The sequence below is a fragment of the Lepidothrix coronata genome, unplaced genomic scaffold (assembly GCF_001604755.1).
Source record: "Lepidothrix coronata isolate B3197 unplaced genomic scaffold, Lepidothrix_coronata-1.0 Scaffold123, whole genome shotgun sequence".
Lineage (NCBI taxonomy): Eukaryota > Metazoa > Chordata > Aves > Passeriformes > Pipridae > Lepidothrix > Lepidothrix coronata.
The window spans coordinates 2,173,558-2,200,518 of NW_016690303.1; the positions used below are offsets into that span (position 1 = coordinate 2,173,558).

The 26,961-nt window shown below is 39.5% G+C and overlaps 1 protein-coding gene across 2 annotated transcripts in view; it reads left to right on the top strand.

Moving 5' to 3' along the window:
- AIG1 (androgen induced 1) overlaps nt 1–26,961 on the top strand; it is a 123,318-nt gene that overhangs the window by 14,493 nt on the left and 81,864 nt on the right. For both annotated transcript variants that reach the window (XM_017825922.1, XM_017825921.1), the window contains exon 2: nt 23,388–23,543. In XM_017825922.1, coding sequence (XP_017681411.1) covers nt 23,388–23,543 — 156 coding nt within the window. The remainder of the gene's footprint in view (nt 1–23,387; nt 23,544–26,961) is intronic.

Here is a 26,961-nt window from a genome sequence, read left to right on the forward strand (position 1 = left end):
TAGAAGGGAGCATTTGATGATACAGGAAGGGTGAGCTGAGTCCAGGCTGCTGATGAGAGAGAAGGGAAGAGACAGAGCTATTTAAATGGTAGAACGTAGGTTGCTGCTGTAGGTGCAGAGTGGGTGATTGCTGCAGCAGAACATCAACAGGCATAGCTCCAGCAGGGAGAGTTGACTTTAGGAGAAAAAAATGAGGCCTCAAACTGGAGATTTGTTCCCGCGCATGCTGAGTTAAGGGCATCCTCAGTCTGCAAAAGCTGTGGGAATTATGGACATATTTCTGGACAGAGGGAGGTGTACCTGCATTGTGTAACATATGTGACATAAATGAAGAATCTCTGGGAAATGTTGAACCTGCTGAGTGTATACTGTGAAGTCAATCCCCGTGCGAGCAGTAGGTGTTTATGCAGAAGAACCAGGCATTCAGCAGCCTGGACAAGTACCACAGATCTTCACATGCTGCCTGCAGATAGTTTGTAGCTGGAAAGAGGGAAAAGTGAATGTAGGGTAGCTCTAATCTACACGGTGAAACATGTAGGTTAGCATGGAGGCTTCCACCCACATGACCTACTTGTGGAACAGCTTCTTTTCTGAAAAAAACAGTGCAATATCATCCATGGCTGTTTGAGTAGGACGTGTATTTCTGTTGGCTGGAAGAAAAGAAGGTACAGTTGTCAAGCCCAGATGGAGGCTTTGAAATATGCATGATAGTGGCAGCTGTGTGTGGGAAGAATGAGTTGAAGTGTGTTGAGGAGGAGGAGGCTTGTTTACTGTGCTACTGTCTTCATGTAGCTGCAGAGTTGAATGGGGAGAGAAACACAGAATGCGTTTCATGTCCGTGGATTATTGGTTCACTGTGCTGGACAGTTTTTTCTCCCAGTATTCATTATTTATTTGAAAACTCATAAGGGATCAGTGAGTTGCAGCGAAGGAGATTGCAAAGAAGTATCAGTATTTTGACAGTCCCAGATCCTCATGGATCAAGTCCCTGATTTCCTGATCTGGGCCCTTCTGCCTGAAGGATCCGTCTCAAAAGCTGGGCTGAGGTGGCTGTGCGTGTGCTTTGGAGAGGAATGCATTGTTCTGACAACCTTCCTGATCCTGAATTTTGTGTGTGCCCTTATTTATTAGCGTATTTTGTAGCGTGTGGTTATGTAAATGCTTAAGCCTATGTACCACTGGCTTTTGTGTTGCGGCCCTGTTTTGTTGCTGCTGTAGTTGCTGGTCCCCTGGTGGTCTAGTGGTTAGGATGCAGCACTCTCACCCCTGCGGCCCGGGTTCGGATCCCGGTCAGGGAAAAAGACCCCCGGGCAGATGGAGCTCTTCAGCCCTGTAAGGCAATCCATCTAAGAGAAGGTCACTCTAAACAAACCTACGTTCTGAGGACCTCACTGCCACTGTCCAAGCTTGCTCGGCCCTCTAAACAAACCTACGTTCTGAGGACCTCACTGCCACTGTCCAAGCTTGCTCGGCCCCGGCAGATGAACCTCAGGATTAAAGGGTGGGCTCAGTTCAGCGCACACTGGGTCTCACCTAAAAAATCCACTGCGCAGGCTTGAAGGGTAAAGACCTTTCCCAAATCTTCACTCGCGAAGACTGGCCATACATACAGTTGCTGGTTGGCACAATGCTGGAGGGGTGGCCTGCCGGTGAGACTTGACCTGAAGGCAGAGGCGTGCAGCTCCCTCGGGGGCAGATTGCTGATCCTGTAGCCCGGTCTACAGGCAGCCTGCTGCCTGGTTCATGGGCACCTACCTTCATTGCAGCAGTTGGATTGCATGTCTTCCTCTCCCTGCTTGTAAAGGCAGCCCCTGGTGTCCAGCTGGGACAGCCCATGAGGAGGTTCAGCTTTCATAGCTGTGGAGCGCACCACCTTTTTTCAGGACAAAAGGCAATGACAATCCTGGCCAAAAGGTTTAGTGATATGTAAGAGAGACTATGTGTGTATGTACTTACGATTATAAAAGAAAGGAGAATGTGGCATACACAACAAAAAGTATTGCATTCGTGTAGTGAAGTGGAATGTGTCAAGTCAATTCACAATCTCCTTTGGGGTTTATGTTTTTTTTTTAATGTATATTTATATGTTTATGGTTTTCAGTCATCTCATTAATTAACACTTTTCTATGGGGAGAATAAGGGCTTATGGCTTACTCTTTTTCTCACAAAAATGTTTTCCAAGCATGTTTTGTTACGCGTGCACTTTTCACGTTCCCATCCCAGACCTTGAAATTAGTATTTTCTGAATAATTCCCAAGTATCTCCTTCAGCTATGTGGCCTGAAAAGCTCTTTGACTTAATTAAAGCAAATAGTCTAAAAAGAAAATCTAAAGCTTTAAAGTTTTCTGTTAGAAAATTATTAAAAAGGCATGAACAAACTCTAATAACTTATAGAATCAGAGAGTTAGTTTTGGTGTCAGCTTTTTACTCTGTGCTACTGCTTGGTTCATCCTATGCTGGCCCCGGCACTGGAAGGCTACCTTTACTATTTACACTCAGATAATGTGTATCTGCTTCTGCAGAATGCCAGTTAAACATAGTAGATGGCTTCCAGATACACCGAATTTTGAGAGTGGCTGCCATTTTAATCTGTAATCGTGTAACAGTGACTTCCAAATTTTTATCATTTGAAAATCCACATCCCAAGTGATTAATCTTATTTGAGCTTGAAGCTAGCAGCTGTCAGACTTACTTCCATTATAAATGTCCTTCCTTCCCTCTTCATTTTCTTGTTGGTCTGTGAACAAACTGTGCTTCAGACATTTTCCATTCACCAGGTGTGTCCAAGTATTTTTTAAAGAACCACAGCAACAAAAGGAAGTAATATTGGTATTTATCCTTCATATGACTTTTCCACAGCTTTATTTTTATCTCGCCTTGACTGTGTCATGGGACAACAATGTAAAGAGACAAAGTTAGTGGTCATCAAGTGTTTAATATGGCCAGTTCTTGGGAAATTGCATAAGTCTCTAAAAGCCAGTTTTCTTGAAGTCATAAAAGGAACTGAATTGATCAAAGTGTAGAACCATCAAAAAGTGAAATTTACAAGTGTTTGTGTTGGACAAACACATCATCTTTACAACACTTCAAACAGAAGATGTTGCTGCAAATGGAGTGTGAAAAAATTATCTGCTTAATTAGTAGTAAACAATCATGGCAGTGAAAGAATTTTAGGTGTTTATGTTCTTGATTCATCATAGTCCAGATTTGCTTCTGACAATTTTACTTTGGAAATTATGCTGGTTTTATTGTTCTACTCTTTTCCAAATGAGGATGTAGCTTCATTACTGCTTGAATTTCTGTGCACTCTTCATCCAGTTTTAAGGCCTCTATCTTGCACCATGTTGCCATTTGCATCTTAGTAATATGAGTGCACCTCATTATCATTTGATAGTGCTCATATCTTGTCTTCACTTTGTATTTATAGACACAGATGAGATTGAAGGTTCAAGGCATACAAAATTAGACCTAGGCTGGATGAAGGCTTTCTTCCATGAAGCAGATGTGATTTAGAAATACCTGTTTAATCTGGTAAACAGACAAACTGAAGCACTCATTTAAATTTTTCTGCTTGTTGCCAAGGTCTTTGACTGAAAATAATTTTTTTTCCATGATAGACTTCTCATATGGGCATTGCTTTATCAGCAAGAGAAAGATGTAAATGGTGTTTAGTTGGAAATGTGTGGGTCTATATTTAGCTATGACCATTCACAGAAGTCTGTAAAGGAGGGAGATAATCAAATCCTGAAGAATTTCTGCCAACTGTCTTCTATCAAAGTCAAAAGGATTATTTAATGAGTCTTGTTCAGTCAAGAGTTTTGACTGCCTTCTCCTTTCAGAATGTCCTGAGTTTTAAGATGTCATCATAGGAGAGTTAGTAAATTCTCTGGGCTTCACTTTATCTATAAAATGTGGCAGTAAAATTTAGCTATTCTTGCTTCACTGGATGATGTCATGAGATAAAATAAAATACGATTTTCCACTGCTTTGTGCCTTGTGCTGTGAGTTCTGGTAAGTTTCCTTTTCAGTTTCATTTAAAGTCAGAGCTGTAAATGTTAAATGGTTGTAGAGACTGCTGAAATACTAGCTGTAATTTTTCTTCAGTTTCTTCAAATAAACCAGTAATATAATATTATTTAACTTCACTACAGAATACTTATTGTCTTAATGTGTAGGATATTTTATTAGATGTTCTGAACATCAAGTAAAAAAAGTAATAAAAACCCCCACAAAACAGCAATGTAATTTTACCTAACAGTACATACAGAGATTAGTTATGGCCCTTCACTGCAACTTACCTGAAAGTCCTTCTTGTAGACTTTGCATATTCATTTCATGCCACATATGCTTAGAAAAATGATTTTTTTCAGAAACTTTGCTGCATTTAAAGTAAGATAACCACCAGCAGTAGTGGAGTACTGTCATGATTTAACCCTGGCCAGCAACAGAGCACCTGAGCACCTGAGCAACAGAGCTGCTGCTCACTCATTCCCCCTGTGGTGGGATGGGGGAGAGAATCAGGAGAGTAAAAGTGAGAAAACTCGTGGGTTGAGATAAAGACAGTTCAGTAAGAAAAGCAAAAGCCGTACACATAAGCAAAGCAAAACAAGGAATTTGTTCACCACTGTGCCTGGGCAGGCAGGTGTTCATCAATCTTCAGGAAAGCAGGACTCCATCATGAGTCACAGTTACATGGGAAGACAAACGCCATCACTCTGAACAAACCCCTCTTCCCTCATCAGCTTTATATGATGAAATCGATGCCATAGGGTGTGGAATATCCCTTTGGTCTGTTGGAATCAGCTGTTCCAGCTGTGTCCCCTCTGAAATTCTTGTGTGCCCCCAACCTCCTTGCTGGTGGGGTGGTGTAAGCAGCAGAAAAAGACTTGGTGCAAGCACTGCTCAGTGATAATGAAAACATCTCTTATCAACACTTTTCAGTACAAATACAAAACATAGTCCCATACTAGCTACTATGAAGGAGATTAACTCTATCCCGCCCCAAACCAGCACAAGTAGAAAGCTCAAAGAACATTGCATACTTGTGAGATCTATCCAGAATTTTCTACAGGGCTAAGTAAAGGAGAGAAAAAGCCAAAACAACACATATAATGAGAATGGCTGAATCTTGTTTGTGGAGTATATGTAGGCTACGTAAAGGAGAATTTGTTGTCAGGGGAAGGGTAGCAACAATCCTCCTGCCACAGTCTCCTTGTTCTTGTTCTCCTATCTGAATTTATCTCTGCAGGCCACAATAAAGGTAATTATGGTGCCATAAACAGGCATTAAGATTCAGAGTTCTGTCTCTAGTTTTAAGGAGCAATGGTGAGAAATGGTAGACTCCTTTTGAGGAGTGTACATGTCTAAGGTGTTAAACTGGAAGACTCCAATATCCCAAGACAGTCTTTGATTTCAGTCTTTACCAGCAACAGAGAAAATAACTGTGATAGCATTTGTACCTTACCTTCTCCATTTTAATTGACAGAAGACTTGACAAAGTGAAAATTTCATCCTAGTTTGTTAGTGTCTTGTCTATATTGCACACAGATGTGAACAACAACCTATGGGAATGCAGGTCCTTAAAATATTCCCCCCAGTTGATAAGCCCTTTCATAATATACCATTAACCATTGGAAAGACTACCTGCAAAACTTTAATAAGTCTTTTCAAGAAAGTACATTAGTGCTGCATTTCGCATGCAACTTGCTGATACTGAAGTGATAATTTTTTATCAATATTATGCATTCTGGTTAAAAGCTGAGTCGGTGTTAGTTTGCTGACACCAAGACTTAGAAGGATCCAGGAAAAAGGTTCCATGATGACCTCACCAAAGAATGGATAGCATCCCTTTAATGTGGACCAGAAGTTGGACACAGGGTGAGTGTAAGAATTCTTAGTATGACTGGGAAACAATGGACTGTAAAATTACATGTAAAAGACAAAACTATTGATTTCAATTTCTTTTGGTTTCTTGGAGATAGAAACATTTTGAACAGTCATCAGAGAGGTTTAAGAGGCAGTATTGGTATGCAAGTGTCTATATAAGAGCTTCCTGACCTGTTTAGACAGAAAATGGCTATGAAAGAACCAGCTACTTGGCTTTGCTCTTTCTGAGTGTCAGTAACAGATGCATGCCTAAACATGCACAATAGCTTCTCTTCTAATGGATGAATTGAGCCTGTCAGGTTGCAGATCTCGCAACCACAGAATGATCTCCAGATTTACATGGGTGACACAATTTGGATAGGGTTTGATTTTTTTGTTGTTGTTGTTTCTATATAAGCATACAAAATAGCAACCAGATGCTACTGAGTACCTATTAGTCAGTGATAGTCTAGTATACAATTTTAAGCTCAAATTCCAGTTGGTCTGTTTCCCCTGACTCCTTTTTTTCCCTCCAAGTTGAGTAACACATTTGAAGTCTTACTAGCAGGGAGACACTTGTACAAAACCAAGTACTATTGCTACAGCTTCTGTTCACCATTTTCCTCATGGGAAGATTAAACCTTCAATGATCACAGGAAAAGTTCTTCAGTAAATTGTGAAAACAGTTCAGAAGTGTCTAAAATTGTGTGATCAGCTGGAGTCATTCAAAAGATATGAGTCTTTTGCAAACAAGGAAGAGATTTCACAGTCCTTGACGAGATTAAGCACTTTCCGGAACATGAAACCTCAGGTTTGATGTAATCATAGGATCGCTCAAGTTAGAAGGTAAGCCATGAGGTCATGTAGTCCAACCCCGTGGTGAGATCATGCTTAACACTGACCCAGGTTTCCTAGGACTTTGTCCTGACTAAGTTGGAAACCTCTACTCTTCTACAGTTACACATCCATCTCATGTTGTACAGAACTGCTCAATTACATTGTCTGCTAGGGATCTCACTGGTGATAATCTTGTTTGCTAGATGTGTGAAAATGTAACACACTCATAATCTATCATGTATCCTAATACAGCATGTTTTCAGATGCTTTATCAGCGTGTACTGCACATCCAGTAGTTCTTGTTACTAAATCTAGATGAAGGATGTGCTGTTGAAGTTTTAAGAGGAGCCACACCACGGAGCTACTAAAGGTAACGGTTAAGCACCAGAATTAGAGTTTGCTTCAGTATTAACTTTTTTTGACAACGCTGCTCTTCTCTGCAGATGCAGAGAAAGCATTTCTTCCTGTTATTCATTAGGTTACTTCAATAACTATTTCATTCACACAGAATGAAGAGAAATCAATTCAGTGACAAACCAGCTGGGAGTTAAAATGTAGGAAAGCTGGTTTTCCTCCTACTCACCTGCGAATAACAATGAGGTGTGGGAGGATAATATCTACGACCTCTAAAATCTTGTAGAGCATGGTGAAAAGAAACACTAAATCTGGTTTTACTTACTACAGAAAACGTTTCGTTTGTTCAGTATGTTATTTAAATACATAATGTGTTGGTTTAAACTTGTCTTTACATACATAACACATTTAAAGTAAGATCCTTTATATAGTTAAAACTCCAGAATTCTGCTTGGAGATATTTTAGCATATTCCAGCCTGACCAATCATGATAATTATCTAGCAGAACTAAAATAAAAGCACCATCATATTCACCATTTTCTAGTATAATAAAAAATAAGGACTGTAGCAAAAAATGTGCTTTTATTTCTTTAGGGGAAGTGTTTGCCTTTTTGTTACTTGGTTTTGGTTACAAGTCTGGTTACATTCCAGAATACCAGAATCCTTTCTTCTGCCTGTGGTTGACTAGGTTGCATTCAGTGTGACGTTTTTACAGTGCTCAAGTGGCAACAATGCCTTAGGCCTTATTTCTCTGCAGTTTTCTTCACCAGAGGCTTCATCCAAAAATGGCAAGTCGTGCAGAACATAGCAGTCTGCTTACTAAGTACATCTTGCCACAAAGAAATTTCTTTTGTTTTTGTTTTGTTCAGCTACACTAGTGTTTCCTATATTTTTTTAAGCTGAATTTAAAGTGCTGGTTTGGGTTACAAAGCAGTAAATTGCTGTGGATTTGCCTGCTTTGCTCTTGGTTGCTCCTCCTGTGCTATTATGCAACAGTGAAGTTAACAGATGCACTATTTTGCCTTCTTATGAAACGGCCACTGATAGGTAACATCTCTGTTGTGAATCTTACTCCTCTCTTTGATCTAAATAAATGTGTTGACCTATATGAAAAATCTCTTTATTAGTTCTTTAAGAAAGATTACAGTTAACAAGAGTAAAGAAATTAAAAGAGGGAAGCAGACTATACTGGGTTTGAGGACTGAGACAGATTTTATTCAATACAGTCAGCAATTTATTGGTATCTGCTTCATGATTTTCTGTTGGGTTTAAAAAAATTTATAGCTTGATAGAAATATTACAATATACAATCGGTTTATACTGCCAAGTAATGTGCAGTGATACCATTTAGCCTGGTTTATGACAGTTCCTCACAAAACACCCTCTCTGTATGACATTTAGAATCATTTAAATAAGAGATGGATAAGAAATAAACAGATCATGTCTTTGATCTGTTTCAAGTTTCTGTAAAGATCATAAAGGTCTGATAATACCAAAGAATAAGTCCCATCTGAAGCTGGTTGTCTCTGCATCTAGCAGCAAAATGAATGCAAATTTATTTTGCATTTATTTGATCAAGTGCTGTTAAGGGAAAGCAAACCTAGACTGAAGTATGTGAGATCCTTTCACATTCCTTCTCTGATTTCTTGAGTAGTCGTTTAGAGAGGCAAGAGTACCTCTAATATTTTCTCCATCTTCAGTCTGAAAACCTGGGAAGTAGTAATGGCAAAAAACAAATTAAGAGTATGAAAATGTTTGTAGAGAGGCAATTATAATGCTGTTGTAATACTGTGATATGCAAAATGATTAATTTTTCTAAACTAAAGACACAATATAGATGTCATGAGATGACAGTTAGCAGTTTAGCACCATCATCATGACTGGGCTTCGCGGACGAAGATTTGGGAAAGGGCTCTACCCACGTTTGACACAAGCGCGCTGGTGGCTAAAAAGGCCAATACGAGACAGGCATGTCCAATTGCAAAAGGCACAGCAGAAAGACTCCTTAGGTGGTAAATTCTGCAAGGCACGATTCTTTCTGCGTTGTCTTTTCTCCTCAAGGGTGATCCTGTGTGCTTTCTCAAAGGCATCATCAGCGTTATAGATGGTGTGTCTCCAGACCTCCCGATTGGAGGCCAGAGTAGACCAGTTATGTTGATCAATATGGCCAAGGCTGAGATGTTGTTTCAGGGAGTCCTTGTATCTCCTCTTTGGGGCTCCTCTCATGCGGCAGCCGGTGGCAAGTTCACCATAAAGCAAGATCTTAGGGAGGCAGTGGTCCTTCATCCTGGAGACGTGTCCTGCCCAGCGCAGCTGTGTTCTCAGCAACATGGCCTCAATACTTGTGACTGCTGCTTGTTCTAGAACAGATGTATTGGTCACATAATCTGACCAGTGGATGTTTAGGATTGTACGGAGACAGCGTTGATGGAAGCGTTCTAGGAGTTGCAGGTGGTGGCGGTAGATGACCCATGATTCAGATCCATATAAAGGAGAAGACAGCACTATGACTCTGTAAACAGTGATCTTTGTACTTTTCTTCAAGTGTTTATTTTTAAACACTTAAACACTTTAAACAGTTTAGCATACAAGGTCGATAAACGTTGGTTAAAGTATGACCATTTCTGCTGTAGATTTTTTGTGCTTGCTTTTCAAATTGACTGTGTATTGATGTGCTGACCTTAGCATTGGTACTGATGTTTTAAATATAGACATGAAATTCTGGAAGTTGTAGTTTTATATTAATTATAATACTACTGTATTGCAATACTATGTCATATTTTGCTTTTAAATGAAATACAATTTTTGACTACATCCATAGCTGGAAAACCCCTGCCTCTTTAAAAGAAATCCCCTCCTAGGGAAGCAGTGTGCTTTTCCTTTAGTTACTGCATGTATGCAAGTTGATGACTGGAGGTCAAGCTTTTTCTAAACCAAAGCAGTATTTAATTTTTATTTTCCTCCAAAAGATTAGCAAATACAATTTCATATAAAGACAAGCTGTGGCATTTTAATTTGGAATTGGTGTGGATTTTCTGGGTTATTGTTTTGTTTCAGTATTTTCCTGTCAAAAGAAGATGTTCTCCTACCTGTATTCCATTTGCCATACTTGTTGTAGGTTCTATTACCTCGTTTTTTGCTTTCTACGTTGGATATTTTGGAAGCAGATACAAGCAATGCTTTCACTGAGTCAAATAAAATTTCATGTTCCTCATAAAAACAATCACTGTGTTGTAACTGCTACTACACTAAGAACTCAGTTCTTTGAAATGTAATATTAATTTTGATCATACTGTGGATGCACATGCACTCCCTAGATACGTAACAAAAACAATTTATCAGAGAACAAGTTCCAGCAGAATAAGTTAACACACATCCACGTGGATACTGTGAGAGATTACTGCTGAGCGGTATCTCAGTTAGGTTTTCCAGTGAAGTATTATTCTTCCTAAGTTGGCATCAGAACTAGGAAACAATAATTGCAGGTAACCAATAGAAGAATTAACAAGTACAATTTATATGATCCATAAAGTAATTTCACAGTTGTCTGCTTTTCAAAACTTTTTTGAAGTGGATAGAAGACATTGCTGAAGCTGTAATGGAGTGGACCTTCGCAGTCAAAAGGCTAGGCACTCCGCCAGTTTGTAATTCAGTGAGACATAATACATTATCTGTTTTGACAGTCTTCATGGCTAAATGTAATATCTAACTGTGTTTATAAATAGAAATGAGGAAGTCAAATGGTCTGGTCTTGACAGCAGAATAATACAAAGCTTTGGATATGCCCGGAGTTCACGTGTGCTTCTTCCCTTTAGTGTAGTGGGAAGAACAAGGTAAACTGAAGTCAGGTGGAAACTTGAAAAATGTCTGGCATGTGTTTTCCTTGATGTTTCAGTAATGCATGAAGAAATGTGATACATACGATCTCTGCAGTGAGACTTGTAAAATATATTGGTTTTCTGACCAAGAAAAACAATTATTTTAACAGCAAAATAGTAGACTGAGCATTCACAAAGATCTGTACTTAGAAAAGTGGCTCCCCAGTTTGTGTGTTGTGTGTAGAAGGATGGGACAGAAGGAAGTAGTCCTGGTTTCTCATTCCTATTTCTTGCTCCAGATAATGTATTTTAGCAAATAGATTTCCTGGTGAAATATAGGCAGAAGACTGTGGAACCTCATTATAAGTCTCCAAAAACATCTGTGGGCTCTCTGCTACACTAGCACAACTTAACAGGAAGGGTGGGCATTGTACCCTTTGACATTGTCACTAATGTATGTCTTCTTGAAGACACGAATTGTCCTTGAAGCTCATTTTGGGTTGAAATGGGTGTAGAAGATGCATCCCTCAGCAAGTTATATACTTTGATATTGCATAAAAGTTGATACCAAGAATTTATCTTTTCCTTCCACTGTGTGTTAGAGTAAGCAGTCCCAAAAGGTAAGTGCTGGACTCCTTAAAGCCCCTCTCAGGGCTTCAAGCTGTGAGTACTCATCTAACACAAGAAATTGACTGAAGTAACTGAAGTTCTGCATGTATGTGCCTTGCAGGAGAGGCTGCTCCTTGGAAATTAGTGTTTTGTGAGAGCTGTGATTTCCACTTTAGGAACCAGATGTCTAAAAATCCTGTGCGATGTTGTGCCTGAACCTGCTGGTGGATACGGGTATAATTCAAACTGAGCTTTCCTGAATGTAAACAGAAACAGCTTCCTGTGGTGGAGCTCAGTCTGAGTCCAGGTTGAACTCATTTCAGCTCTGCATTGAGTAGTTGGCCTTGCTTTCATGATAGAGGGGTGGAGGGGTCTAGTGCCCTGCTCAGGCTATGTCATGTAAAATTTGTAGCGCGTCTCTGAGCCTGGATTCTTGGCTGATGCAAAGCTAGAGGCTGAACGTGACCTGATCTCACTGTTAGTCAGAACTGAATGTCTCAAGACAGGCATGCTGATAGGGCTGGTCAGCAGCTTTGCTCTGGGACTCCCCTGAGAAGTTTCATTTTGCGTAGTTACAGATGGTTTGGGCTGGAGAGATCCTTTTTCTGTTGCAGTGGTGTCTGTACCTCGTGCTGCAATGGGCTACTGCCAAATCAGAAATAAATGGGATTGGCCCAGAAACTGCCACCATTCATGAATGTTATTTATGTAACTAGATTTTTTGTATTGTGAGGAATAGGGCAGAATACTAGAATGCATTTATTTACTAAGTGTTTTGGGAAACAAGTATGTGTCCTGAAGATCAGAATTACATAAAATCAGACAGTAGTGTCAGATACATTTACTTGAAGCAATGTCCTTATACTCTCGAGTAATGTTTTAAATCTGCTTGGAATTTCATTGTGGACAGGTTACGCAGTGGTAGGCTCTCATTTTCTTAGGAGACCCTTCTGGTTCATGTTACACACACATTGGTTCAAGTGTTAACTAACACTCTTGAGTTACTGTTGTCGCTGTTTTGACAGTAAGGCCAGTTTCTGACCAGGTGGTGATAGGAGTCTCCATTGAAAGTATCCTTGTAACAGCATTTTCAGCTGATTTGGATGAGACCCCCTCAAACTGTGGTTTGGTGAATTCTTTACTCTCCAGCTGTCCTGCATGGTTTCTAGTTAAAATCATCTCAGCTGTGTGCAAAAAAATGCCCTGTTCAGTTATCTAAATAGATAAATGGTGCCTATTAGTTCACCATTTACTTCGTGTGTGCAAAGGAGGACCTGCCTGCGTTGTTCCCAGGACTGCTGGGAACTCCCTGCCTCCACAGTCCCTGACACGCAGTTGATTATCTTGTTAACATGGGCTGGGACTGCCTGGGGAGTTCTGTAGATCCCTGAGACCTCTGGTGGAGCTGGGACTGCCCGGGGCGGGTTCTATAGCTATCAGTCAGTTATCTCATCTGAACAGAAACTAGATGGGGAGTTCCCGGGACTGCCCAGGGAGTTCCTATGGGTGACTCAGCACGCCCAGCATGTGCAGGGGCACAGCCCTTGTCCCCAGCTGCATTACGATTACAGCTACTGTGTTCCTCTGGGGCGCGCGTGCACGCACCCGTCTGGTCCATGGAGGCATTAGTGTTGGGAATACCAAGAGGTTTCGCAGAAGCTGGTTGATACTTGGGGATTGCCTGATGTGCCGTGCCTGGCTGACTAGTAGGCTGTGTTCCCTGATAGCCACAGATGGGGTTTTTTTCATGCTGGGCTGTCACATCTCGAAGCCACTGCAAAGTGCTTTTCCTGCCATGGAGAATCCAAAATAGCATGCTCACTGTCACCGGTACTACACTTCAGCAAAGGTCTCTTGACTGGAGTTTTTTTGCTACTTTCTTGCCTGCTACAGCAGATGTTGTTTGAACCTCCTGTCTCTTGAGAAGATTGAATTTGTGGTGTTTACTGATTTAAAAAAATACATTTATTGTTTGTCAGTCAGCATGCAATAGTCTGATGGAGAGCATCTAAATCAGATGGGTTTGGAACCCAGTGTAATGTCAGGTAGTGGTCATAAAGTGGCTTCCATAGTATGTAAGGGGATATAAATTTAAATTTAAACTTTCTTATCGTTAATATCCTTCTTCTTTGCAAATAAAATGAAAAGTGGTAAGCAAACCAGAAGTACAGTAACAGCAGTGTCTGAAAGATCAGTTTGGAAATTCAAGGAATGGTTAAAGTTGGTTAGAGTAAGAAAGAGTGAGAGAGATTTGAGCTGTGTCAGCATTTGTGAGCGTGTAAGGCAAGATAGGGCTTCATCCCTTTTCTTTTTTGGGCACTCTCTCCAAAGACAGTCTCCAAGTAGCAGATGGGATGGTTGTGCTTCTTCCACTTGATGCCCTGTCCTACAGGGATGCTGAGAAGCAAGTGTACACCACACTAAAATTGCTACTTATTGAACTTATATAGAGCAAAACAACTGGAAAAATTAAAAATATGTTTTCAGTAGTAGTGTTGTTCAAAATCAGTATTCGCTGTATGAACTATGATGTAAGAACAGGGAAGGTGGGAATGGTATAATGGACTAGATCTCCAAAGGTATTAAAGACCTTGGTAATTCTAGTTAGTTGGCACAAACATATCAGCTCTGGTCAGAATTACAGTATCTAACTATTAGAAAACTTTGATAGACACAGTAAACCAAACAGGGTATTTGAAAACTATGATCACTGTAAGCTGCGTAAGAGGAGAAGTATTTGGATTTATTCTAACAGTGGTGTGGCTGCATTTGGAGGGAATGAAAAGGTTTGTGCTGTGTTTTCCTGGTAAGCGGCGTAAATGGCTATTGCTATTAGAGTGAGTGTAGATGCTTGGGAAGCACCCTGATGCCTAGAGAACTGGCTAGGGATCAGGGCACCTGAGTTCATCCCATAAGTCCCCTCCTGCCTTGGCCAGCTCATTTCTCCCTGCCTTGCTTTCACTAGCAACAATCAGGAAACAAATCCTTAATTTCCTTTGAGATTGATTCATGAGAAAGACAATGAAAGCAGGGAAGTGTTATCATCTGTGGTTGAAATGGCACACACCTAGTGAATGCTTAACCCCCGCTTGTATTATTTAATTTAAATGCAGTTAGCTTATATCAGAGGTTTTACCATGGTTTTTTTAGAGATGTAAGATAATGGGGGGGGTTCTCCCAAAATGCAACTCTTTATAAGAGTGTCTTGCTTGAAGTGTTGCATAAAGAATAGTCATGTTAATGAAGACAGTACAACACGTTAGATCACCTTTCATTCAACCACGTGCTGTATAATTAAGGTACAAAATTATGTCCACTCTTTTTTTCAAGTGGAGCTTGAATAGCAGCATCTTAATTACAGAACATCCTTATCTTAGTAATAACCTTATTTATGAATATACTTTACCTGCCCATCATACATTATATTCAGCTGCTGTAGCAGTGAGCCAAGGAAGAAAAGTTTAAGCAAAAGCTGAAGATCGGAGACTTCAGCTGTTTTTCACAATGAGAGTTTGCAACTGACTTGGTTTGTGTGTTGTTGGTAGGCTGGATGAATGAAGAAGTGGATAAAGCTCTCAATGTTTCCTTCTCTTACCCTCCCTGGAGAGAAGGAGAATTGCCCAACTGTGATGATATCACTTAATAGCCTGCCTTGCTGAACTGGTGTGAGGAGTCATTCATTACTGCTTTCACATTGCTCAGGAAACAGACCTTTAAAACCTTTTATCTCCTACCGCCATAGTAGGGTAGCACTGAGGCTGCTGTGTCTCAGAGGATTGTAGTGCCTTTCTCATTTGCGTTTCCAGCTCTCTCACCAAGTTGCTGAGATACATTAGTAATGGCCTTTTTTAAATTCAGCAGTTTTAGAAGGCAGCTATTACCTTATTCATCAAAAAGGGAAGAAATGAAAAGCAAAACCAGTCCCTCTAACTTTGAAAAACTTCAGTTTTCAAATTTGTGTCAAAATTGCTTCCCTGTAGTGGTTTTCAAACTGTATTTCTAAACATGGAAAAGTTGGTGCAATGCAGAAGTTTCTGAGGTTTTAAGAAAACCACTTCTTTAATAGAGTTTTGTACTTAATAAAATGTAATTTCCTTTTTGGGGTAATTAACTTATGAAGTGCTAGGACTTTCTGGCCATGGGAAACCCTATCCTAAAGCTCATTTTAGCACAGACAGCTGCAGAACAAGTCTTAGCTTCTTAGCTAGCTATCCGAAACATTGTCTAGAGTGCTGCCATTCCTGCCTTGACTGCAAGGGCACTGCTGCAGAGACTATACCAATCATGCTGAAATGTGTAAAATTACCATTTAAGCCAAAATAATGACATAACCTTCTGTACAGTGTATAATCCTAATAAGATTAAGCTTTACCAAAGAAAAACATAAAATATATAACCTAATATATAACCTAATAAAATTGTAATCTGTTCTGAATAAACTGTATTATACATGTTCGCTGAATGGATTATATAAATTTAATGAAATTATACTGTCTTATAAGCAGGATACAATAAGTAGTATAATGGCAGCTTTTCTATACACAATGTAAGAAAGTAAGGAAGAAGATGGGGATTATTAGAAAATGAGTTTAGTCCAAACAATTAACAAGATAAAGATAAAAATACAATAGTAATTTCTTAAATACTGCAACAATGATCTTTGTGCTTCTTTGAGTGTTTTAGCCAGGATTAAAGTAAGATATACAGACATCTGAGAGGAAGATTGACATGGCATTAGAGAGGAATGACACAGCTGAAATAATTGCAAAAGATTTGAGAAAATGTGGCACTTTCTTAGCATCTGGTCAAATTTTTGTTCATATTTCTTTAGTATATTGTGTATCTGTCCATTACATCTCTTCATTCGATACGTGGTGGTGCATTCCAGGCTGTTAGCCCCACTGAGTCAGATGGCATACACTCTGTCATGCTGAGATCATGTTGGAAATGTCATCTATGCAACTCAGCTGAGATATAGTAGCACTTTAAAATTGATTTCTCAGTTGTCCACTATGGAATTTTTTTTGTTGTGGGTATTTTATCCATGTAGAAAGAATAAGGATGCTTTTGTTGCCATCAAAAATTAAAGCATTTCCAAATATTTTTGACAGTGTACTAAATTTCAGCTTAGTTTGCTGCAGTAAGGAGTATTTGTCCTTACAGAAGTACTAAAAATATTAAGAAAACTGCTTTTAAAACTATGTTAGCACAACCACATTACCTCTCCGGGAACTGTGCTGCATATTTTTGGAAACCATTAAGAGACAGTCAAGAATCATGCTAAGGCAGAACGATCTGAGACTTACCCGCTCCCTTAAGTGTAACTTAGTAAGGGATTTTCCTGGGTTAAGTGGAGGGACCATGAAGAGAGAAAGGAAGAGCCTATCAAGTTGCTTTTCTGTCTGTCCAGATTAAAACACATTTTGTTTTCCAACAGGCGGAATTTTAAAAGGCATCTCTCTTCGTGGAAACACAAGATCTCATTATCTTACACAGCTTGGTCCCTGTTCCACAACTTCATAGCAAATGCTTAAGTAGTGGGAACTAAACAGCGTAGTACCTATAAAAGCTAGACCCAAGATTCAAACAGTTTTCTCTTTCATGCATAATAATTTCATAGTAGATTTTATTCTTTTGTGTATCTGTAAAATCTCATTGGTTTAAAACCCCATCCTTGGTTACGTTTGGACAACGCTGGTGAGCTTCAAAGAAAAAGACTGCAGGAGGTTATGTACAAAGTAAAGGATTATATTTAAAGGAGTCCCTGAATTTACATCATATGGTAAGGCATTAGGCATGTTTTATAAGCTGATTCATATCATCTGACTAAACCATGAAAATGAAATTAAATCTCCTACTAAGGACTAGTCTTAATGTGCAACATCCTGGTTAGAGGAGCCATCCCCCCACTGAAGGCTGTAAAGGGAGACATGAGTCATTGTTTTGGATGAGGGCAGTGCTAGATATTTATAAGGTGGTCCCTTTATCCAGTTGCTGAGATTCTAATGGCTCTTCTGATAGAAATAAGTGTCATGTTTTTCTTGTGTAGTTCAAGTTCTAATTATTGTAAGAGAAAGGAGGAATAGGAGAAATATTTATTTCAAGATTCCTAACCAGTAAACAACTCAAAGTAAAACAGATGGTGTTTAAATTAACTATTCCTTTGGCTTATTCTGTTTTCATTCCCTTGTCCCTTACTTTTCTCCTCTGTGTCATGTATGTGTTTTCTCAGGCTACTGGCTTTTGATGGGGCAGGGCCGTGTTCCTTTTCTGTGTTGAAGTGGCCTGGGATGTTGATGAAACCTACTTCAGCAAACTAAGCAATCTAAAATGGCCATGGCACTGCAGCTGGTGTGGAAGAAGATGTGATATGAGGTCTGACTGCGTGCCTCAACATCAGTGAATCTTCCAGGCTGATGCTGCTCTTTTACCTCCGGACTTTGAAATATGAGTCTTCTTCCCTATTCCATATACCGAAATAATGATTCAGAGTAGCACACAGTACTTTTTCATGGTGTTTGCACTTCAACTTCAGTTAATTGTAGGTTTAGTGGTTGGTATTACACTAGCTTGTATTTTAGTACTTAAAGGGCTGTTGCTTCTTGTGTTTATTTCTTTATGCCTCTCTTTCATTTGTCTGTAGACACAAAGATTTGTCTTTTTCTTATCTGAAGTCTGTAGCTTCTCTGATACAAAGGTTTAGCACTTGATTACGTATTGTCCAGCTTCTGCTTGTTATTATAACTAACAAACATGCAGCAAGGTGAGGAGAAGCGACAAAAATAAACGCAGTGTGAGTAATGATGGAATGGTGATGGACAAGAAGAATCGGTAGCTCTGTGCAGTCGAGAACAGTAACGTATTTACTAAGCAGCTACAACCTAATGGCTTTGATCTGTAAGCACAGTGCCTTTTCTGTCAAAAATACCTTACTATTCTCTCCCTAACCTGGACTTGCTCTGTAAATTGCAACTACAGGTAAATGAGCTGCCAGGATGCAAGGTTTCCACACGCGCCTGTGTACAGCCCAATACACAACAACCCAAACCAAGCATAGTCCTGAAAGAGAGTCCAGTCAGTTGTGTTTACAGTGTGCAAAAAACCTGACTTAAATTACTTCAGAGTCTCTTAAAATACAGTTATCTTAATTGCTGAAACATAGTTCATTTGTACGTCAAAACGATATCTAGAGGCTGGAGAAATGAAAGCTAAAGTAACACAAGTGACAATGAACAGTAATAAATACTTTGAGGTTGTAAATAATTTTCCATTGTTTGAAGAGGAAAATCAGACCATGTTCTGTATATGCAGATTGTAAAATCTGAAATATGTAAGAAATGACAACTTTTTGCAATTTGATTTTGCATGCTGGTAAAGCTAAGCTTTCATCATCTTGTGGAAAGCCACATGTTGTCTTAAGCCTGAATGTTGTTTTGATGGTTCAAGTTATGTCTGCCCCCCAGCTGTGAGCTGGTGGCCTGTCCCCAGGGAGATCCCTGATTGCCCCAGGGCTGGGGCAGCCACTGGCTGCTCTGCTCTGGCTGAGGGTGGGATGGGCCCTGACTGCCCCCTGCCACTCTCATCTCCCAAGGATCAGTCAGGCCTCCCTGACACCCTTCTGCGAATTGGTCATCTTATAATATGGATTATGTTTTCATACTCCTAAGTCCCTTTTTTAAATGCAATCTTATATTTAGCAGTGGAAGCTTACCTGGTGAGGTACAGGTATCTTGTACAGGTATCCTATACAGGTACGTGGGGACACACACACGCGCGCGCGCACACACACACATGCATGCACTTCATGTGCATTTTGGAGTATATAAAAGTTACTTAGTGCTTTTTTGTTATTTCTTGCGGATTTCATGAGCGTCGCTCCCATGTTTTATTCTGTCAGCACTTTCTGTTTGCCAGCCTACACTGATGTCTTATTTCATAGAGGGGTACATGAAGTAAGTGCTGTTAATCTCGAAAATGACAACTTGAGGAGAATGAATTTTTCACTTTCACAGGTAGGTAGAGAAAAAATTACCCATAAAAGTAGTAGTACTTGCAGAGACTTTTCCAGTTCTTCTACCCTGAACTTTAAGGAGTTCTTCTGATTATAAGAGTGAACTTGGAAGAGGATGAGTCCATCGACACTGAAATCCTAGATTCAGTGAATTTAATGGGGAGTTTTCTGTCTTGGTAAGAGTAGTAACAGAATTTGCATGACCTCAGTTTGCAGAGATTTTGTCTGCACTGTGGAGCCCCGTGACATGGGGGAGAAGGGAATCTCCATGCCCTGAAAAAAGGTTTATGAGGAAATAGGTTTTCTGTTGGACTCGGACTAAAGTCAAATTAGGGGGAGTATGAGGAGGTCATTAGCTGCAGTCCTGCAGTGAACACATTGTGAAAAAACTGTCCTGCTGAAGCAAGTCTTTATTTTCTTGTAGTAAACAGACATGTAAAATTAATTTATTCTGATCGTTTGTAGGGAACTATCTTTTCTGATTTATAGTCTGAATAGATCTCACTGTTTGAGAAGGTTTTTGGGCTACTTGGTTTCATCTTCTGTTCATAACTTTTTTTCTCCTGCAGCAACTTAACAAGTGTTTTCTCTGCTCTGAATTTTTACTAACATATCTTTAAGTGGCCATTGTCATTACATTGTCACATTACATTATCAGTTTAAAGGGACTGTAGTATCAACTATAGTGACAGTGGCCCCTGTAGGCTTCGGTGGAGAAAATGGGGTCAGCAATAAGTTAGTATTTTATACCTATTCACTTATTTTCTTGGGTTTGCATACTCTGCTTAGAAGTTTCTGCTTCTATCACTGTTACATGGTATAAGTAAGGTGTGTCTGTTTTCTGTCAAATTTGTCATTTTCTAAATCGCAGTTTTCCTTCGAGCTGTAGTTAGAGGAAAAATTTAAAGATATTTCCTCTGAAATGCTGTTCTTGCTTACATTTCCAAGGGGAAAAGCAAGTCAGCTGTTTAACAACTTGAGGATGTTTCATGTATAGGTTCATCACCTGCAGATTTTCAAAATAAGGCCCCTGTTTTGAAAATGTAATCCTAAATCTGAGGTAACACCAGGGCACCTTGGAGAACATTGTTTGGAGGTAGTTTTCACTCCCTTGCTGTGAACTTTTCACATCTGTTGGGCAGCATTCACACCAAGGAGCATGGACTTTAAAAATTCATTTCATACCATAAACCACCAGTAGCTGCAAGCTATGCTTTTCCTGTGCCAGACCTACAAAGGATGTAAATTGTTACAGACTCCGACTGTTTAGTTAATGCTGCTGAGACTCATGTAGTTCTGGAGGTCCCCATTTTAATCCTAGATGTTTGGAAGGTGTCAGAAGAGTTTTCTTGCACATTCTAGAAAGGAAAGGAAGTACTAGAGTGAATGTATGTACATTATTTGTATGAAGAAACTGGAACTGTTCCTCCCTGAACACTGTACAATTTTGTCATTGTCTCTAAATGTTCTCAATAAAGATGCAGTTTTCTCCTATATGGATTTTCATTTATTAATTTTTTTGTAGAATACTTTACTTCATATCTACTCTCTGAAGTCTTCGGATACTTTCTTTCCCTTTAGGAGTTTTCAGTTATTCCCCATGATATCATTATATTTTCCCTTGAAGCTCTGTGTTCATAACGGGATACTGGGGAGAGAAGCTGTTCAGTTTGTGATTGATTAGTGGATGTACAATCTCAATTCCCTTGGAAAGTGGGCGTGTGATTGTTTGAGTCTGTGCTTCTTTTGAGAGGGACCATTTCAGGGAATTGTAGTTAGAGCTGCAAACAATCCATTAGTCACTCATCCAGCCCTGCCAGCATAATACTGTTCTCTGTAGTACATTATTGAGTGTTTTGTCCAATATTGGTTTGAGTGACTCAAGCCATGAGGCTTCCACCACTTCCTCTGAGAAACCATTTCATGGTCTGACAGACCTCACTGTTAGGAAATATTTCCTGGTACTCAGCCTAAACTTTTTAACACTCAAATTGATCTCATTACTGTTAGGTATACTCTTTTTCCCAGTTCTGTCGTCTTTGACGTTCACACTCTTGAGTGAATAGTAGATGGTATCATATCTCCTCATAAGTCAAGCAAATGCATAATTAATTCTTCTATTTCTGCTCTCCAAATAGGCCATCTGTTTGGTGGAAAACAGGGCCGAGTATGGGAAGATTTTTTTCTTCTAAGTGCTTTTTTCAAACAAATAATATGAAAAAGTGCATTAGGAGTTCTTACGTAGCTCCAAGAACTTATATTTAAAAGGTTTTTCAGAAATTATGTAGAAGATGGTAACTTTTCCAGGAAGTCATTTGAAATAGTAATACCTTTTTCTAGCACAATATACAGCTCTAGCACTAGTAGTCTGTCACATTTCATGGCTTCAGGGAAGGTTTTGTAATGTTGGTTCATCTATTTATCAGGCAAATTATATGTAGCTACACCGTGGAGAGAGGAGAGCAATGGTAGCAGAATTGCAAGAAGATCCAGGAGCCACTTGAATGTCTGTCATTCATGGCTTTACAGCCAGAATGTACAAGTATTTGGGTCATATAAGGATTGCTGAGGAAGGAAATGTACTTTAATCCATCCAATCATTACGCATCTCTGTATTTCTTTCCAGTAGCCAACATCTGTTTGGTATTTCTTTCTTCTATCCTTCTGGTTGCCTTATTATAGTGTAAATTCTGCAAAGATATATACATATAATAAATTCTATTTTGCAGAATCTGGGAATGTACTATTCTTATTTCTTAAGGATGGTCTGCTACTTGGTCAGATTCTCCTAGTCAGGGAACACTTAGATTTACAAATAAAACTTCTAAACTAGTACTCCATACTTGCTTTGAAAAACATGCAGTATGTATTTTAAGCATATGTTTATGTTTTTTGATTAATCACTGTGTAATTTGGGAACCAAGCCCATGTTTTGTTAAATTTTTTACCTGAGGTTACCTGATGTGTGTGGTTTCTGACCCAGGCTTCCAGCTTGGGGAGTAAACAAGCTGTGTGCACTTCCTCTGAACTGTACTAGAAAGGATATGTGGGTCCTCAGGCAAGAGCATTCCTGAGCTAACTTATTAAAATTTTACTAAGTTAATTAAGGAAGAAAAATGCAGTGATCAAACTAAGATTGAGTCAAGTTTGAACTAAATCAGTGGGTTCAGGTGATTAAACTAACAATTTAATATCACACATAATCTTATGATATTGCACACAAATACGTAAATGCAAAAAAGGAAAAGGCAGGTAAATAACAGTCTGCCATCAGGAAAGGAAAGTGAATAACTCCTGAAGCTTTCTCATTCTGTCATTCACTATCTGAGAGGAACTAGAGATAGATTTGCTGAAGCTCAGGCCATGTGCTATGTCTCTTGGGAAGTCTCAGGCACCTCCTTCACCTCTGAGTGGAGTGTCTGGGGCAAGCAGAATCTCCAAGTGAGACCTCCTTTCACAAGGGAAAGAAATGCTCATCTCTTTTCTTTCCTTTCTTTTTACAGGGAGCATTCCTCAGTTTTTCCGCCTCAGAGGCAAATGCAATGACTGTGGGGATGAGTTGTATGGAGTGACGCAGGAAGGGGTGGCTGCAATTCAGTCCCCGGCGGGTGGCACATGTCTGAGGTGAGGGTGGGAAGTCCCACCTCTGGAATGGTCCTTCCACTCACACTGATTACCCCCACAGATGAGGAGCAAGATGCATGCAGGACTTTGAGTCTAGAAGCACACGTGGCTTTTATGTGAATTAACTCTACCCGTATTTAAGGAACTGATGTATTCCCACTCCCCATGTCAATTCCGTGGCAATATTCCTCATACATGCCTGTGTCCAACCTGCTCTCTGCCAAAGATCTGATATTCTGTGTTCAAGAGTGTGTTTCCCTTCCATGCAGGTTATCCAGGCTGTCTTCTTTGGGATTTGTGTCTTGACCGACTTGTCCAGTCTTCTCACTAGAGGAAATGACAGTCAAGAACAAGAGAGGCAGCTGAAAAAACTCATTTCCCTCCGTGACTGGATGATGGCTGTTCTAGCTTTCCCAGTTGGAGTGGTAAGTACAGTGTTAGTCTATGTATGTCTTTGCAAACTGGTGAATGATGTTACTTTTGATTGTTTTCTGCCTGAACAGCTTTTCCACCTCTATGCAAAAGACTATGCAGAAAGGGAAAAGTGGTAGAGTTGATTTTACTACTGTCTTGGTTTTCACAAGTGTAAGGAAGCACAATTGTGAGGAAGCAACACAGTGTGTTGCTGGAATAATCTTTGGGTCATTAAAAAAAATTATAATAAGAACTTGATTGTACAAGTAATTTCAAATCTGTATAGTCCCAGCAGCATCCTGAGACTCAATTTAGACTATTTCTGCACCACATGTCATCATCAGGAGTAGTGAAAGTGCTGACTGTGGCATGTTTTACACCATAATGACCTGATGGGAGTTTGGGCTGTAAGCCATTTTGACATGGGCAAGAAGGGAAGCAAAAATCCAGGTTGCTCCCTGTTAAACTCGTGGGGGATTCAGAACTGACAGAATTGGTGTAGGAAAAAAGGGTTCTGTCAGTAATGTAAAAAACCATACAGAAGGTATGTAAAAGATGGACGTACAAATGCAGAAGATAGTATGGCCATGCTCATTGGACAGATGCTCTCCATTTCCAAATGTGACCTTTCTGTGGTGAAGGGGAGCAATTAATTACCACGTATTATTTCACTTTACTTCTTACAAAGCAAGCCTAAAAAGGTTGTTTTCATTGTTATTTCTATTCCTGACTACTGGGAGACAAACGGCAGTCATGGCTAGGCTTTGCGAACGAAGATTTGGGAAGGGCTAAAAAGGCCAATACGAGATAGACAAGTCCGGTTGCAAAAGGCACAGCAGAAAGACTCCTTAGGTGGTATATTCTACAAGACACGATTCTTTCTGCTTTGTCTTTTCTCCTCGAGAGTGATCCTGAAGAGTGATCCTACACGTGTTCTCACAGCAGTACTTCATAACTTAAGACTAGTCTCAGCTCCTTCCTGAAACCTGATCCTCTCCAGCAGCAGAGGAGATCTCACCACTCACTTGCCAAAGCCTGCCCAGTGTCTGAGGCACTGCTGGTCACCAGGGGCTTTGCTTCGGTGGGATTAGGGGTAGGAAGAGTTCAAGACCTTAAAGTAGCAAATATCTAACACTGACTTTGTTGTCTGAAATCTATTTATGTGTAAGAAAAAACCCAGTGAAATTTTGCTATGATGGAGATTCTTGTTAGAAGGAAGTGCAGACCTCCTTTCCTTGAGACTCACCCACCTACATGGAGCTTCTCAGTGGTTCCCAGTAGTGACACAAGGGAACCTTCAGACATAAAAATTGGGCAGATGTGAATAAAATCTTTGTTGGGTTCTAATGTAACAGCAGTGGTCATGCTTAAGTACTTGTCAATTACCTTAACATCTAAATTATTTTTATTGCTTAGTGTTTTACATGGGGCATGTTTAGGGAATAGTGCAAATACTGAGGAATATTTTAAAGCCTACTAACTGTAGTTTTTCAAGAGCAATTCACCACATTTTTTCTTGTATTTTCTGCTTACTGAAGCCCTTGAGATGATTTGTTCTGATAAACAGATGAGAAAAGGGATTCCACTCCCAAGTCAAACAAGGGAGTGTGAAAAGAAATGTAACAAAGTAAAGTTTTTCATTCTTAGTACTTCCTAAAAAAGTATTACATATAAACCATCTGGGAAGTCTGACCACCAACCTCCTCCCACCTTCCAGAGGAGGGAAAAGAACCAGCCCAAGGGTAAATAATCTCTTTGGGTGGCTTTGCAACAAATAAAATCTTGCAAACAAATTAAATCTTGCAAAATCTGTGCAGCAAATCACACCTCTCCAGTGTTCTGATATGCATTGTATATCTTCAGGGGCTCAGATAAAGCTGAATTGCCAACCTGTACTATTTTGATCAGAAGCATTAAGAAATAAACATGAACCTCTTTTAAGGACATAATGATTACTGTTTACTTATTGTTGCTCTTTTTAATAGGACTCTTAAGAGAATGAAATCAGAAATCAAAGCCTTGTACCATGAAAAGTCTGTGGGCAACACTTCCTAGCCCTTTTTTAGTTCATTATAAGCCTATGATACTATTCAAATGCCTAAGAGATTGGGAATCATCCACAAAAGAAAATTGCTTGCATAGGCATTTTAGAAGTTCCTCACCAGTTCTTATCTATAATTACTTACACTTGCCATCCCTTTATCTGTGTAAAGGAGATATATATTGGGAGTAATTTACACTGCTAGAAAAACGTGAGACATGCTTAAAAGTCAGAGACTACACCACTGGTTTAGACTATCCTTCCTTTTTTCTGTTTGTTTGACAGAGATCACTAGGTTGCCAACTTTCTGTGGTTAATTACTATTTTGTGTAAACTATATATGGTTTTATCAATATGTTTCTTGTAATTTGTATAAAACAAGAGGAAGAAGAGATAAAACAGGCATTTCTAGTTTTTAAAGACAGTTTAATAGAAATAGGTGGAAGAACAAAAGTTGAAATTATTGCACATTAAAAGAGAGATTGCTGCCTAGAAAATTACAAACTCTACCACAGACATTTTGTATCGTATAGCATTAATAGCTTTGTTTGGGTCTGAGTTACTGGCTAGAATTACCTCATTTTTTATGTTATACTTTTATGTTTTTATAAACCTGTGATACAAAGGAGAGAAAGCCAGGCATACTTTCTTATTTTCTGTTTCTCTGTACTGGTACAGGTAAAAGGAAAGCTGATCACCCTTCTGTAGGTCATCAATAATGCTAATTTGTGATCTTATGCCAAGAAAAGATGTCTAGGCATTTGCTGCAGTTTCCTAGTTACCCCATTAATTGACTAGACTACAGCATACTTTTGTTTCCAGAACTGACTCAACCATGCCAAAATCTCTCTGTTCTGGATTTTACTCTTATCTGTTGTGACAAGGTGACTTGCGATGGTAACATCAGTGAGTGGTGGTGCAATTGTCTCCTGAAGTCTATTCTGTGAGAGGGGTCTTCCCAGATTTTCATTTCTCACTCCTTGTGGTTTCCTTCATTGACTCCTTTCAAATCCATTTGGCATATTGCTGTACTAGCACTAGATCCCACCTAAAGCCAGTACCATGCCAATTTGTGCTTACTGTGGTTTCTGCCTTCAACAATACTTTTCTTCTAGATGTAATGCCTTTAACCCTCAAAAAAGCTCACCAACAATATATTTACTCTCACTGATAACCACGAGTGTGTTGAGGGATAGCCAGAAAGCTTACCTTTAAGTGTATTTAGAACAAATTCTGTCAAGGTCATAAGGGGTTTTTATCTTTGTCATGAGGCCATCCAGGAAATGACTGAATCAAACTGTGCAGCCAGCCAAAAAGAAAAACACAAAGTGTAGGAAAATAAAGTTCCATTGGGTTCACTCTTCGTTTGCATAACATTTCTTGATTAG